The sequence below is a fragment of the Lissotriton helveticus genome, chromosome 1_1 (genome assembly GCF_964261635.1).
Source record: "Lissotriton helveticus chromosome 1_1, aLisHel1.1, whole genome shotgun sequence".
NCBI classification, from domain to species: domain Eukaryota; kingdom Metazoa; phylum Chordata; class Amphibia; order Caudata; family Salamandridae; genus Lissotriton; species Lissotriton helveticus.
This window is the reverse complement of record NC_136057.1, coordinates 96,807,175-96,823,213: the sequence shown is the minus strand read 5'-3', so window position 1 is coordinate 96,823,213 and position 16,039 is coordinate 96,807,175. Positions and strand designations below refer to the sequence as shown.

The 16,039-nt window shown below is 47.9% G+C and overlaps 1 protein-coding gene across 1 annotated transcript in view; it reads right to left on the bottom strand.

Moving 5' to 3' along the window:
• Nucleotides 1–280: 280 nt before the first annotated feature.
• LOC144756244 (uncharacterized) overlaps nt 281–16,039 on the bottom strand; it is a 91,545-nt gene continuing 75,786 nt past the window's right edge. Inside the window, exon 2 of the mRNA XM_078645923.1 lies at nt 281–3,669. Coding sequence (XP_078502049.1) covers nt 1,661–2,770 — 1,110 coding nt within the window. The 5' untranslated portion in view covers nt 2,771–3,669 and the 3' untranslated portion in view covers nt 281–1,660. The remainder of the gene's footprint in view (nt 3,670–16,039) is intronic.

Here is a 16,039-nt window from a genome sequence, read left to right as displayed (position 1 = left end):
AGCCTGACTAGAAAAGCTGTCCAAGGAGACCGACAGAGGCGAGACCCCAAAAACCCACCTCAGTGCCCAGAACCCCTATCCAACTAGCATCAGTGTCTCATTCGTTCTCCGTACTACAGCAAAGCTACCAATGATTGGAAAACCCAGAACAAGTGACTTTGGGACCTCTCAGGAATAGTGGGAATCAAGAACACTCTTTCATTTTTATTCTCATAAATGTGCACAATGTGAGTAATCAGAGACAAGGTACAGTTTAAAATGTTTATTTCAACTACGTGCTCTAAGATGCAGTATATTTGCTAACATAAGTAAAAATATGAAAAAAATCAATACAATCAGCATTGTTACAATTCCATAAAATACAAAGGGAGAAATCATATTATAATGATAGTGGAACCTGGTCTATAGCGCCTTGTGTACTACCCTCCCCTTGCTAGGTATTATAATAATAGAGGATCTCTAGGTTAAAACGGGGACCGCATACCTCCAAAGTCAGGTGAAGTGAATCACATCCCAGCTCAGCACAGTTCTTTGTAGATTGAAAGTTTTTTCCAAGTGCCAGTCTCATGCATGCAATGCAATATTAAAAGCACCAGAGTATCAGAAATGAGAAGCTGTGTTCGTGTTGTGTCTAGAGCGTGGGCCGATCAACCTGCATCAACAGCATACATTGTTATTTTAACCTTGAACACTTTGTGCAGACTTGAGGTCGCAGTCTGAGTCTAGAGATGTAAAAAACAGATCATTCTCATGTGAAGGAAAAGCAAGCAGTTTGTCTTTATAAAAACAGAGACATGTAGTGTCATGTGAAAAAGCAGCAAAATGGCGCTTGAGCAACTAACTCACTTATACTACGTATTCATCCCTACACTTTTACAGGTAGCATGAACAGGAACACTTGGATGTTTTCCTTTGTAACTCTTCATCGCTAAATAAAAACCACCAGTGTTTCTTTTCTTTTATTCCACATTGTGCTAGTCTCCCAGTGGATTTCCTGTTATATCACTTTTTTTTTCTATGTGTACCGAAGTGAACAATCACTGGGAACAGACACTTTTATTATTCTACAAATCTTTGGTTTTCTTCTTTTCTTCTAGTCGAGTCTTCATTCATCTGGTATCTGAATATCCCACATAATTATATATTTGTTCCTGTAATTCCTTCATCTCACAATAACTGCACTGTTCTGCTCCTGTCTATGTCCTCAGATGAGTCAATATTATTGTTAATGTTCTTAATTTCTTTCTGAATTCATTGCATCTCTAGGATTATTTCTAAGTGAGTTAAATGAAGGTGTTTGTACGCTGAGGCTATGTAGGATCAGAAATTGACAAAAGCTCGTCACACTTTTAGTGCAATTGTAACGTTTACCCCAGGTGTGTTCGCAATTGACAAAATCACTTCTGACATTTATCGCAATGCTCTTTTTTACTCTGTGTGTGTTAGTTGATGTATCCGTAGGTTTAATAACTGACAGAAGATATTCACACATTCGCTGCACCTGAAAGGATTTTTCTCTGTGTGCATTAACTGATGAATCCTTAATGCGGAAGATGCACTAAAGGTACTTCTACACTCACTACAGTTGTACGGTATTTACAGAGTGTGTGCAAGCTGATGTCTACATAGGCTTGATAATTGACTACATTTCTTCACACATTCACTGCGCTTGAATGGCTTTTCTTCTGCGTGTGTTCGCTGATGCTTGCTTAGGATTTAAAAGATTCTTTTCCCCTTTGTGAGCTCGCTGATGATTTCTTAATGTTGAAGAGTAAGTAAAACTACTTCCACATTCACTGCAATGGTAAGGTTTTTCCCCAGTGTGTATTCGCTGATGTCTCCGGAGGCTGGTTAACCGACTGAAGCTCTTCACACATTCACTGCACTGGTATTGTTTTTCCCCTGTGTGTATTCTCTGATGTGTGCGGAGATATGTAACGTGACTGAAGCTCTTCACACATTCACTGCACTGGTATGGTTTTTCCCCTGTGTGTATTCTCTGATGTGTGTGGAGGTGTGTCATTTGACTGAAGCTCTTCACACATTCACTGCACTGGTATGGTTTTTCCCCTGTGTGTATTCTCTGATGTATGCGGAGATATGTAATGTGACTGAAGCTCTTCACAAATTCACTACACTGGTATGGTTTTTCCCCTGTGTGTGTTCTCTGATGTGTTTGGAGGTCTGCTAACCGACGGAAGCTCTTCACACATTCACTGCACTGGTATGGTTTTTCCCCTGTGTGTATTCTCTGATGTGTGTGGAGGTCTGTATTTCGACTGAAGCTCTTCACACATTCACTGCACTGGTATGGTTTTTCCCCTGTGTGTATTCGCTGATGTGTTTGGAGATGTGCTAACAGACTGAAGCTCTGCACACATTCCTTGCAATGGTAGGATTTTTCCCCTGTGTGGATTCTCTGATGTGTGTGGAGGTTTGATATCTGACTAAAGCTCTTTAAACATTCATTGCAATGGTATGGTTTTTCCCCTGTGTGTATTCGCTGATGTCTTTGGAGATGTGATAACTGACTGAAGCTCTTTACACATTCATTGCAATGGTATGGTTTTTCCCCTGTGTGTGTTCGCTGATGTCTTCGGAGGTCTGTTAACTGACTGAAGCTCTTCACACATTCAGTGCAATGGTATGGTTTTTCCCATGTTTGTATTCGCTGATGCTCTTTTATGGTTTCTAATTGGCTAAAGTTCTTGACATATTCAGTGCAATTGCACGATTTTTCTCCTGACCGTGTTTCCTGAAGGGTCAGCATAGTTAATAAACCACTTGCGTTATTTTCACATTCCCTGTATGTGTGTGATATTTCCGATTTAACAATAAAATACAAGACTCACTAAATACCTGCCACATTCATAATATCAGTAAGACTTCCTTGTGGGTGATTGCATCTTTAGATTGGATATGGGCTTTGCATGCTTGCGGGTAAAGCTTAATATTCCTTCCGGTAGGTGCAAATTGGGACAATACTCTGTACTTCAGAGAGCAGAACTCCGCTTTCCTTTAGCCTTCAGTTGTTTGGCTCCACTTCATTGTGCTTTTCCCTGGTGCCTGCGGTTTGGCTAGAAAGTGTTTGCAATACACCTAGAGCACTGAATGCTGGTCTGACGCCAGTTTAGATAGCGAAGCACTGCTCTAGCAATATCATGATGGTGAAGCGACTCGTAATGTGTACAGCTACTCCAAAGAGTGTCCCGGGGCAAAGCACAGGTCAGAAAAGAAAGTAAATCAGTTTGTTTCAAACATGGACAAAAGATTTTCAACCTTTTTAAAACATTTTCATGTTGCTAACAGCTCAAAGCTGAGGAGGGAGTTTGTTCCAAGCTATGGATCCCAAATAGACACGAGACCTTCCTCCAACTCTCATACCGGCCTCATGATCAACGCTGGTGTTGGACGCTTGTTTATGCAGCAGGTGGTTTGTCAGTGTTGTTGTCTTGGTTTTGTTGAGGTCATTTCTTCGTCTTGGGGTGTCGAGGTGCAGATCTCAGACGCGGACACTCACTGAATTGCCTTTGACTGCTTCTTCCTGGATCTGTCCTCTGCCTCTGATTGCACTGATGTTTTTGGAGCTCGTTATTTTTGATACTTTTTGCAGGTTTGATGTGTTATCTTCATTATTCATAATCAATCCGTGCACTTAAGGCTTATTCTCTGTTGGATGTAAAGAAATGCAATATTACTAAATGCAAATGTAATAGAATGTGAATACACAATATTTAACCAGCTGTAGAAGACATCTCTTCTCTACCATATTTGAAATTTAGTAAGGAACATTTTACCATACATGGATATTTCATTAAAACTGTGGTTGAACATGTCACATCTTATTTACTTCTGAAAAGGCAGTGATTTACCATTGTTCAGAGTAAATTACTAACGAAAGGGCAGTCACAGAGCACTCGTGCTACAGGTACAGTTTTGGGTAGATACACATGGACAAGATTTCATTTAAACAGAACAGATTGTGGAAAAAGAGAGGAATCAGGAAGCGCTGCCGTTAATTCAGTTTCAGGAAGTATCTACCAAAGGTAGCTCTTCAGGAGTGGATAACAAAGGTAACTCTTCAGGAAGTGTATAACAAAGGTAACTCTTCAGGAAGTGTATAACAAAGGTAACTCTTTAGGAAGTGTATAACAAAGGTAACTCTTCAGGAAGTGTATAACAAAGGTAACTCTTCAGGAAGTGTATAACAAAGGTAACTCTTCAGGAAGTATACATGACAAAGGTAACTCTTTAGGAAGTAGCTACCAAAGGTAGCTCTTCAGAAAGTGTATAACAAAGGTAACTCTTCAGGAAGTATTTAACCAAGGTAACTCTTTTGGAAGTGTATAACAAAGGTAGCTCTTCAGAAAGTGTATAACAAAGGTAGCTCTTTAGGAAGTATATATGACAGAGGTAACTCCAGACACCTTTTTCCACAATGCTTTCCTGTTCACACTGGATCAGCTCAAATGCCAACTCCTGCCTTTACCTTGCAGCTCATTAAGAGTCTTTCTATGAGTGCGACGGCCCTAATGATCGCCGTACTCAGGGTTGCGGTCCAAATGCCACCATCTTGGCAGACTGATTGGCGTATTATAATTGTGATGGTGGGACAGCCCCCTCCCGCCAGGATCAAGGATCCCGCTGTGGAGGCAGTCTGCAAACACCCTGAATATGTTGGCAGTGCCAATGCCGACATCGCCGAGCATATTACGGTCTGCATATTCACCGCCCTTTTCCTGGCGGGGACCCCACCATGAAAAGGATAAAGGACATGCAGGTAAGGAGGCCCTCACAGGGCCCCGGCCGATTCTGCTCCTGGGGTTGCATGCAGGGGGCACATGTTGTGCCACCCTATGGAATTGCACCCTTGTTCCTGCACAGTGTGGCATGCATGACATGGTGCAGGAACGTGCTGCAGGCACTCTTAAGGTGGTGGTATGCTGTTTAGGCTCTCTAATGAGCCTAATACAGCCGCCGAGAGACGGCAGCTGCACCGCCCAACCACCCTGTATTTAGGTCATAATCCGGCGGCGGGCTCTCAATGGGCTTGGCAGTTTGCCTGGTACCTCCGCTGTGGTAGTCCCATTGGAAGACCGCCACATTCGTAATAAGGTCCTAAGTCACCTTCAACACATTTTACAGCCCTCCTGGCTCAAGCATTTCTGGATCCTTGTAACCTGGAAGACTGGAGCATTAACCTGAGTTGAGGTGGATTTTCTATCAGCGTAATATATACCCATCTCCCTTGAACTATTGACGGATTCTGCCCTGAAAGACAACTTAAAAAGTGAGTCTTTAGTTCTTCCTAAAGTAGTTAAAGTTAAGATCCTGTTGTATTTCAATCAGCAGCTCCTTCCAGGGTTTTCTGTAATATCAAGCATCCAACAGATGTGTGCATATAAATAATTGTTTTTGTTTTTCAACATTTACAAGATATTTGACTTATTGTTGTCTGTCTGAAGGCCAGGTTGATACTTTGAAACTCAACAGGGCTTTGGTAGAGCGAAAGGGGATGTCGATTGTTCACAGGTGAGTCACATTCCTCCATTCCCATATTTCTTTTATCCAGTTTTACCTCATTCCATGTCCTTCAGCTCCCCTACTCCCCTCAGTCTGTGTACTCACTCTACGGGGTTCATTGTTGGGTGAGGCAGGACACACACTTGAAGCGAGCACACAGCAGATGCAGATAAAGGCCTGATAGTCAGGAGGCCGTGGTTGGCAGTACGGAGCTCACAAGCTTCATCTCAGAAGCTCGTCTGGGAGGTACTAACTGAGGAGGCGCACAGGAAGGTGCCTATTAGCTATAAACAGAGGTAGTGCACAGGTGGGTGCTTGTGAGGTATAAACGGAGGAGGTGCACATATAGGTACCTATGAGGTACAAACAGAGCAGGTGCACAGGGAGGTGCTTATGAGGTATAAACAGAGGAAGTGCACAGGTGGGTGCTTGTGAGGTATTAACAGAGGAAGTGCACAGGTGGGTGCTTGTGAGGTATAAACAGAGGAGGTGCACATATAGGCACCTATGAGGTACAAACAGAGCAGGTGCACAGGTGGGTGCTTATGGGGTATAAACAGAGGAAGTGAACTGGTAGGTGCTTCAGTGCCTCTGGGACTATATCTGCTCCTAGGCCCTCTTCCTATAATGCTGGTTCTCGCTCCTTCTACAACACTTGCTGCAGACATGGGGCCTGATTTAGAGTTTATCTGACAGGTTATTGCTTCAAACATGACAGATCCCGTCCGCTTTATTACAATTGCCACAGAATATAATGTACTTTTAATAGGGTGGACGGGACATCTGCCACATTTATGACAGAATAAACCATCCGCCTAAATATAAATCGGGCCCTTGGTGGACATTGTGTCCAGTGTCTTCTCAGTGTTGGAAAGCATCCATTGCATTAATGGCACAGTATTATCTCACCACTGCTGTGGCTTGCAGTCATAAGGCCATTATGAATGGTCTAAGTTGTGTGCCAGAATGCCTGTGAATAGTTTAGCATGAGCTTTTAGGAGGGAGATGGGTCTGTATGATGAGCAGGACATGGGGGTTTTCCAGGGCCTGTGAATAACCATCATTACTGTTTCTCTCTTGGTGTCAGTGGGCTTGACTGTGTCACCAGATGAGTTGTTTGCAGCTTATCTTATTTATGCTCAAAGAGTTGGAGTTTTTAGGACTAAGCAGCTCTTTCAACAATGTTTGAAAACAAAATTAGTCAGGTGATTGCTGCCAGGTGTAAATGTTTTGCATGTGTAGAATCACACACTAGTAAATGTAGCTCACGCATGCTTCACCTTGTCAGTTTGTGAATGACCGCTAACTTGTGAATAAGTGAAAATTCACAGACCCCAATCTGACTCTTTCTGACACTTAGAGTTTCACTTTAACAAAATGCGGGAGTAACTCTCCTTCCAGGGTAGGAAGAGAAATGGATCACCCTCTAAACGTGGTGGCGAGTAGTGCTATACGGTTCATAGCACCATTTATGCGAGCATAACTGGGGAAATGGTACAATGCACTGGGAAAAGCATGTGATGACAATGTGGCATGACCTTCCCACTACACGTACTTTTACACTTTTTTTGGGCTGTCTGTGTCCAGTTTATCAAGGCTCAGGGTCTAGTTTCAAGTCAAGAGATAGTGCAGGATTAGACTAATTATAATGTCATACATTCCAACAAATGCCTTAACCACGTATGCCTTTACCCTGCATATGCCTTAAACACGTAACACCTTTACCACGCAAGTCTTTACCATGCATATGCCTTAACCATGCAAGTCTTTACCATGCATATGCCTTAACCACGCATAATGATTTACAACAATGGCCCTGCCATAAACCACCTCAAAATGACTTTATCCAAAGGACGATCAGCCGTACTCTCACTCCGTGTGCCACGAAGACGACAAACCATTGTCCAAGTGCTCACTACTGTTTTATTAATTCTATAATGCAGCAAAATCCAACACAGGATGCCTACGCGTTTCGGCTCACGCCTTCAACCGAGCAACCCAGTGTACCACAACCACAGTGTTATTAAAACAAACATCACATGAACACTACACATTTACAGTCTCCACCTAATCACCTATTACATGTTTAGTGATATACTGCTCCAATTCCCCTTCTAATTCCTCATTTCGCCCACATTGTCACACAGAAATGTTGGCAGTTTTCAGTGTTAAAGTAAAAAGATTCTCTATATTTCCAGATTTCATATTTATGGTGGGGCAGATATCTGCTTTTACCAGCCCCATTTGAACTAAAGAGATTATACGTAATGAGGCTTACACGCTGGCTGACCTCCAGACTGTCCTCGGGCTTGTCTTTATGGCTGCTCCACCTTCAATTCTCTGTGGTTCGCAAGTAACGTTCCCCAACGAACAGGGCTCTTAACGCCTTAATATCTCGGTGGGATGGTGTACTTGCTTGCAAACACAACAATGATGGACAGAATGTGGAGCAATGTCACACATTCACCCCAGTCCAAAGATCTGGGCCCAAATCCATCGTTTTTCCACTCCACACCACCCTGGGTTAGACAATGGCGATATGCAAATCAGCGCTGACCCTGTGCCCCATGGGAACAGTCCAGTCCGAACTACAAATGCCATGTCCTTCCCAGAACGGAAACAAGCATCCGAGGACCGGCCCGGTTTCGAGGTAACACCTCTCTTCAGCCCGGCTAGCTTGATTCCAGTGGTGTGGAGTAACTGGGACTCACGTCTGAGCATCCCCAGTACACTTAGAGCGGTAACTGCAAACACAACAATGATGGACAGAATGTGGATCAATGTCACACATTCACCCCAGTCCAAAGATCTGGACCCAAATCCATCGTTTTTCCACTCCACACCACCCTGGGTTAGACAATGGCGATATGCAAATCAGCGCTGACCCTGTGCCCCATGGGAACAGTCCAGTCCGAACTACAAAAGCCATGTCCTTCCCAGAACGGAAACAAGCATCCGAGGACCGGCCCGGTTTCGAGGTAACACCTCTCTTCAGCCCGGCTAGCTTGATTCCAGTGGTGTGGAGTAACTGGGACTCACGTCTGAGCATCCCCAGTACACTTAGAGCGGTAACTGCAAACACAACAATGATGGACAGAATGTGGATCAATGTCACACATTCACCCCAGTCCAAAGATCTGGGCCTAAATCCATCGTTTTTCCACTCCACACCACCCTGGGTTAGACAATGGCGATATGCAAATCAGCGCTGACCCTGTGCCCCATGGGAACAGTCCAGTCCGAACTACAAAAGCCATGTCCTTCCCAGAACGGAAACAAGCATCCGAGGACCGGCCCGGTTTCGAGGTAACACCTCTCTTCAGCCCGGCTAGCTTGATTCCAGTGGTGTGGAGTAACTGGGACTCACGTCTGAGCATCCCCAGTACACTTAGAGCGGTAACTGCAAACACAACAATGATGGACAGAATGTGGATCAATGTCACACATTCACCCCAGTCCAAAGATCTGGGCCCAAATCCATCGTTTTTCCACTCCACACCAAGCTAGCCGGGCTGATGAGAGGTGTTACCTCGAAACCGGGCCGGTCCTCGGATGCTTGATTCCGTTCTGGGAAGGACATGGCTTTTGTAGTTCGGACTGGACTGTTCCCATGGGGCACAGGGTCAGCGCTGATTTGCATATCGCCATTGTCTAACCCAGGGTGGTGTGGAGTGGAAAAACGATGGATTTGGGCCCAGATCTTTGGACTGGGGTGAATGTGTGACATTGATCCACATTCTGTCCATCATTGTTGTGTTTGCAGTTACCGCTCTAAGTGTACTGGGGATGCTCAGACGTGAGTCCCAGGCACTCCACACCACTGGAGTCAAGCTAGCCGGGCTGATGAGAGGTGTTACCTCGAAACCGGTCCGGTCCTCGGATGCTTGATTCCGTTCTGGGAAGGACATGGCTTTTGTAGTTCGGACTGGACTGTTCCCATGGGGCACAGGGTCAGTGCTGATTTGCATATCGCCATTGTCTAACCCAGGGTGGTGTGGAGTGGAAAAACGATGGATTTGGGCCCAGATCTTTGGACTGGGGTGAATGTGTGACATTGATCCACATTCTGTCCATCATTGTTGTGTTTGCAGTTACCGCTCTAAGTGTACTGGGGATGCTCAGACGTGAGTCCCAGGCACTCCACACCACTGGAGTCAAGCTAGCCGGGCTGATGAGAGGTGTTACCTCGAAACCGGGCCGGTCCTCGGATGCTTGATTCCGTTCTGGGAAGGACATGGCTTTTGTAGTTCGGACTGGACTGTTCCCATGGGGCACAGGGTCCGCGCTGATTTGCATATCGCCATTGTCTAACCCAGGGTGGTGTGGATTGGAAAAACGATGGATTTGGGCCCAGATCTTTGGACTGGGGTGAATGTGTGACATTGGTCCACATTCTGTCCATCATTGTTGTGTTTGCAGTTACCGCTCTAAGTGTACTGGGGATGCTCAGACGTGAGTCCCAGGCACTCCACACCACTGGAGTCAAGCTAGCCGGGCTGATGAGAGGTGTTACCTCGAAACCGGGCCAGTCCTCGGATGCTTGATTCCGTTCTGGGAAGGACATGGCTTTTGTAGTTCGGACTGGACTGTTCCCATGGGGCACAGGGTCAGCGCTGATTTGCATATCGCCATTGTCTAACCCAGGGTGGTGTGGAGTGGAAAAACGATGGATTTGGGCCCAGATCTTTGGACTGGGATGAATGTGTGACATTGATCCACATTCTGTCCATCATTGTTGTGTTTGCAGTTACCGCTCTAAGTGTACTGGGGATGCTCAGACGTGAGTCCCAGGCACTCCACACCACTGGAGTCAAGCTAGCCGGGCTGATGAGAGGTGTTACCTCGAAACTGGGCTGGTCCTCGGATGCTTGATTCCGTTCTGGGAAGGACATGGCTTTTGTAGTTCGGACTGGACTGTTCCCATGGGGCACAGGGTCAGCGCTGATTTGCATATCGCCATTGTCTAACCCAGGGTTGTGTGGAGTGGAAAAACGATGGATTTGGGCCCAGATCTTTGGACTGGGGTGAATGTGTGACATTGATCCACATTCTGTCCATCATTGTTGTGTTTGCAGTACTTGCTTGCAGCACATACAGGAGATCACCATATCTAATTAAGTTGGCCAAACTTTATGACAAGGCCTAGAACACAAGCAAAGGTAATGCGCTGGGCAGCTTCCCGTACTTAGCTTTGTTCACATTCAGCCCTGTTAAGCACTGCCATGCTCCCTGATGGAACTTCCCGCCACTGACGAGCTGATAATCATTCCCAACTCTAAAGCAGATGTATTTCACGAATAGAACAATATCCAACGAGTCTTCACTCTTTCATACAGCATCCCTCTCGCAAATAACATTTGCTCTCCAGCAAGGCTAGGTTACAGCAGTAGCCAGTGTGTCAGGGGCTCTAGTCCAAGAAAGAAATTCCCTCTTTGACCCATGTTAACCTGTGAAATACAGCAATAATTAGGAGTTCAGTGGGCCCTGGTGCCACTGCACTTGCTGCGCAAACGAAAGCTACGCCTCTACTTTGAAAGTAGGAATGGAGGAAAAACAATCCGTGTTTGGGATAAATGTGATTAAATAGAAAATTGCGGGTGTGCTAATCTCATTTAATATGCTTTTTAAATTGTAAGGCAGGCTTGGGGAATACCTCATTAAAAGAGGCTTTCCATCTTCTACGGCAGAAAAGGGTGTACCTACAAAGAAATACACATACAAAGGTTTGCACAGGTCCAAAAACACACACACAAAATATGAACACCCAGATAAGAGTGGGCGTAGTTGGCGGAGTACCACTACACCGAATTCTGTGGAATTGATCAAAAACTCAGTGAATTCTGCTCCGCAACTCCATTCCATCTCACCACAATTAAGAAAATAGAATGCTCACATACCCTAGGGAAAACGACAAGTAACATTATTACATGCTAAAATGCATATAATCATCTCATAAAAGTGAAAATGAAAATACAGCAAGCAGTGAGAGACGTGATGATTTTGGGGTCCTACCTAACGTAGGGAAAGGACCAAGCAGATGCCTTGAACACAAAGAGCATATCATGCTGAAATGATTTGGTGGTGGTCCCAATCTCCTAGGACCACCCCAAGCACAGGTATGGGAAAAATACGATCCCAACCAAAGACCCTGCAAAGCATTATGGGACCATATTCTACAGTGCAGTGAATATTATAGTATCCAATATCAAAACCCTCCCCAGGGGGCAGGCTCTCAGGCTCAGCTGAGAGCTAATACAATAATATTCACTAAACTCTAGAATCTTTCCCCGTAATGCTTTGCTGGGCCTTTGGTTGGCATTGTATTTTTGCCCATAACTTTGCTTGGGGTGGTCCTAGGAGGATGGGACAACCACCGAATCATTCAGCATGATATGCTCTTTGTATTTAAGGCATCTGCTTGCCCTCCCCCTAGGTAAGGGGTGAACCCAAAATCATCACCTCTCTCATTGCCTGATGTTTTTCAAAGTTCACTGTTGTGAATTGGTTATTTGCTTTTTTTAGCATGTAAAGGTAAAGGTAATTTACCAAAGGGTTGTGGGTACAGTAGGTAACTCCATTGCGTAGCAGAGTGGGAATTCTTGCATGAATTCCGTGTTTTCAATAAAATGCGTAGTAACCCAATCGCCGCAACTTCCGCTAGCGGAGCGGAGTTTATTGCCCAGCGTTACACAGAGACAAATAACCACCCACATTGGTGCATATAACAACACATAACTACAAATAGAAACAAGCATTTGCAATGCAATAGGTCTCGCATTAGGTAAGTATGAGCTATTGGTATTGTAAACGACAATTTTTTGTAATATGTGTTGCCTTTGAAAATATATAAATTAATAGCATTGTTATTTACAAAGACAATAGCTTACACTTTCCTAATGCTAGTCCTATTGGCTATGGCAATGCTTGTTGGTAGCAAGCAAGGACAGTGCTGTTGAGGTGCTGAGTGATGCTGTTGTGGTGCTGAGTGATGATGTGGTTGGGCTGGGTGATGTGGTGGTGTATTAGAGTGATGTGGTGGTGTCCCAGAGTGGTGTGGTGGTGTCCCAGAGTGATGTGGTGGTGTCACAGAGTGATGTGGTGGTGTCCCAGAGAGATGTGGTGATGTCCCAGAGTGATGTGATGGTGTCCCAGAGAGATGTGGTGGTGTCCCAGAGTGATGTGGTGGTGTCCCATAGTGATGTGGTGTCCCAGAGTGATGTGGTGGTGTTCCTGCGTGATGTGGTGGTGTTCCTGAGTGATGTGGTGGTGTTCCTGAGTGATGTGGTGGTGTCTGTGAGTGATGTGGTGGTGTCTGTGAGTGATGTGGTGGTGTCCCTGAGTGATGTGGTGGTGCCCCTGAGTGACGTGGTGCTGTCCCAGAGTGATGTGGTGCTGTCCCTGAGTGATGTGGTGGTGTCCCAGAGTGATGTGGTGGTGTCCCAGAGTGATGTGGTGGTGTCCTAGAGTGATGTGGTGGTGTCCTAGAGTGATATGGTGGTGATGGTGGTGTCCTAGAGTGATATGGTGGTGTCCTTGAGTGATGTGGTGGTGTTATGAGACGTGCAGCAGTGTGAGGCGTGCAGCAGTGTGAGGCGTGCAGTAGTGTAGGCGCGCAGCAGTGTGAGGCGCGCAGCAGTGTGAGGCGTGCAGCAGTGAGTAGCATGCAGCAGTGTGAGTAATGCAGCAGTGTGTGGCGTGCAGCAGTGTGAGCATGCAGCAGTGTGTGGCGTGCAGCAGTGTGCGGTGTGCAGCAGTGTGCAGCATGCAGCAGTGTGAGTAATGCAGCAGTGTGAGGCGCACAGCAGTGTGAGGCGCGCAGCAGTGTGAGGCGTGCAGCAGTGTATGGCATGCAGCAGTGTGAGTAATGCAGCAGTGTGTGGCGTGCAGCAGTGTGAGCATGCAGCAGTGTGTGGCGTGCAGCAGTGTGCGGTGTGCAGCAGTGTGCAGCATGCAGCAGTGTGAGTAATGCAGCAGTGTGTGGCATGCAGCAGTGTGAGGCGCGCAGCAGTGTGAGGCGCGCAGCAGTGTGAGGCGCGCAGCAGTGTGAGGCATGCAGCAGTGTGTAGCATGCAGCAGTGTGTGACGTGCAGCAGTGTGAGCATGCAGCAGTGTGAGCATGCAGCAGTGTGAGCATGCAGCAGTGTGTGGCGTGCAGCAGTGTGCGGTGTGCAGCAGTGTGCAGCATGCAGCAGTGTGAGGCGCGCAGCAGTGTGAGGCGCGCAGCAGTGTGAGGCGTGCAGCAGTGAGTAGCATGCAGCAGTGTGAGTAATGCAGCAGTGTGTGGCGTGCAGCAGTGTGAGCATGCAGCAGTGTGAGGCGTGCAGCAGTGAGTAGCATGCAGCAGTGTGAGTAATGCAGCAGTGTGTGGCGTGCAGCAGTGTGAGCATGCAGCAGTGTGTGGCGTGCAGCAGTGTGCGGTGTGCAGCAGTGTGCAGCATGCAGCAGTGTGAGTAATGCATCAGTGTGTGGCGTGCAGCAGTGTGTAGCATGCAGCAGTGTGAGTAATGCAGCAGTGTGTGGCATGCAGCAGTGTGAGCATGCAGCAGTGTGTGGCGTGCAGCAGTGTGCGGTGTGCAGCAGTGTGCAGCATGCAGCAGTGTGAGTAATGCAGCAGTGTGTGGCATGCAGCAGTGTGAGGCGCGCAGCAGTGTGAGGCGCGCAGCAGTGTGAGGCGTGCAGCAGTGTGTAGCATGCAGCAGTGTGAGTAATGCAGCAGTGTGTGGCGTGCAGCAGTGTGAGCATGCAGCAGTGTGAGCATGCAGCAGTGTGTGGCGTGCAGCAGTGTGCGGTGTGCAGCAGTGTGCAGCATGCAGCAGTGTGAGTAATGCAGCAGTGTGAGGCGCGCAGCAGTGTGAGGCGCGCAGCAGTGTGAGGCGTGCAGCAGTGAGTAGCATGCAGCAGTGTGAGTAATGCAGCAGTGTGTGGCGTGCAGCAGTGTGAGCATGCAGCAGTGTGTGGCGTGCAGCAGTGTGCGGTGTGCAGCAGTGTGCAGCATGCAGCAGTGTGAGTAATGCAGCCGTGTGAGGCGTGCAGCAGTGTGAGGCGTGCAGCAGTGTGAGGCCTGCAGCAGTGTGTGGCATGCAGCAGTGTGTGGCATGCAGCAGTGTGTGGTGTGCAGCAGTAAGTGGCGTGCAGCAGTAAGTGGCGTGCAGCAGTGTGTGGCGTGCAGCAGTGTGTGGTGTGTAGCAGTGTGAGGCGTACAGCAGTGTGAGGCGTGCAGCAGGGTGAGGCGTGCAGCAGGGTGAGGCATGCAGCAGTGTGAGGCGTGCAGCAGGGTGAGGCATGCAGCAGTGTGTGGCATGCAGTAGTGTGTTGCTGCAGCAGTGTGTGGTGTGCAGCAGTGTGGCATGCAGCAGTGTGTGGCATGCAGCAGTGTGTGGCATGCAGCAGTGTGTGGCGTGCAGCAGTGTGTGGTATGCAGCAGTGTGTCGTGCAGCAGTGTGAAGCGTGCAGCAGTGTGAGGCGTGCAGCAGTGTGCAGTGTGCTGCAGTGTGGTGTGCAGCAGTGTGAGGCGTGCAGCAGTGTACAGCAGTGTGTGGCGTGCAGCAGTGTGTGGCGTGCAGCAGTGTGAGGCATGCAGCAGTGTGCAGTGTGCAGCAGTATGAGGCGTGCAGCAGTGTGTCATGCAGCAGTGTGAAGCGTGCAGCAGTGTGAGGCGGGCAGCAGTGTGAGGCGGGCAGCAGTGGCAGCAGTGTGAGGCGGGCAGCAGTGTGAGGCGGGCAGCAGTGGCAGCAGTGTGAGGCATGCAGAAGTGTGAGGCGTGCAGCAGTGTGAGTCATGCGGTAGTGTGCAGCATGCAGCAGTGTGCAGCATGCAGCAATGTGCAGCATGCAGCAGTGTGAGGCGTGCAGCAGTGTGAGGCGTGCAGCAGTGTGTGGTGTACAGCAGTGTGTGGCATGTAGCAGTGTGGTGTGCAGCAGTGTGAGGCATGCAGCAGTGTGTGGCGTGCAGCAGTGTGTGGCATGCAGCAGTGTGTGGTGCGCAGCAGTGAGTGGCGTGTAGCAGTGTGTGGCGTGCCGCAGTGTGTCATGCGGCAGTGTGCAGCATGCAGCAGTGTGAGTAATGCAGCAGTGTGCAGCATGCAGCAGTGTGGCGTGCAGCAGTGTGAGGCATGCAGCAGTGTTCAGCAGTGTGAGGTGTACAACAGTGTGAGGCAGGCAGCAGTGTGAGGCATGCGGCAGTGTGCAGCATGCAGTAGTATGAGTAATGCAGCCGTGTGCAGCGTGCAGCAGTGTGCAGCGTGCAGCAGTGTGCGGCGTGCAGCAGTGTGCGGCGTGCAGCAGTGTGTGGCGTGCAGCAGTGTGAGGCATGCAGCAGTGTGTGGCGTGCAGCAGTGTGTGTCGTGCAGCAGTGTGCAACATGCAGCAGTGTGAGTAATGCACCAGTGTGCAGCGTGCAGCAGTGTGACGTGCAGCAGTGTGAGGCATGCAGCAGTGTGAGGCGTGCAGCAGTGTGTGGCATGCAGCAGTGTGTGGCATGCAGCAGTGTGTCATGCAGCAGTGTGCAGCATGAAGCA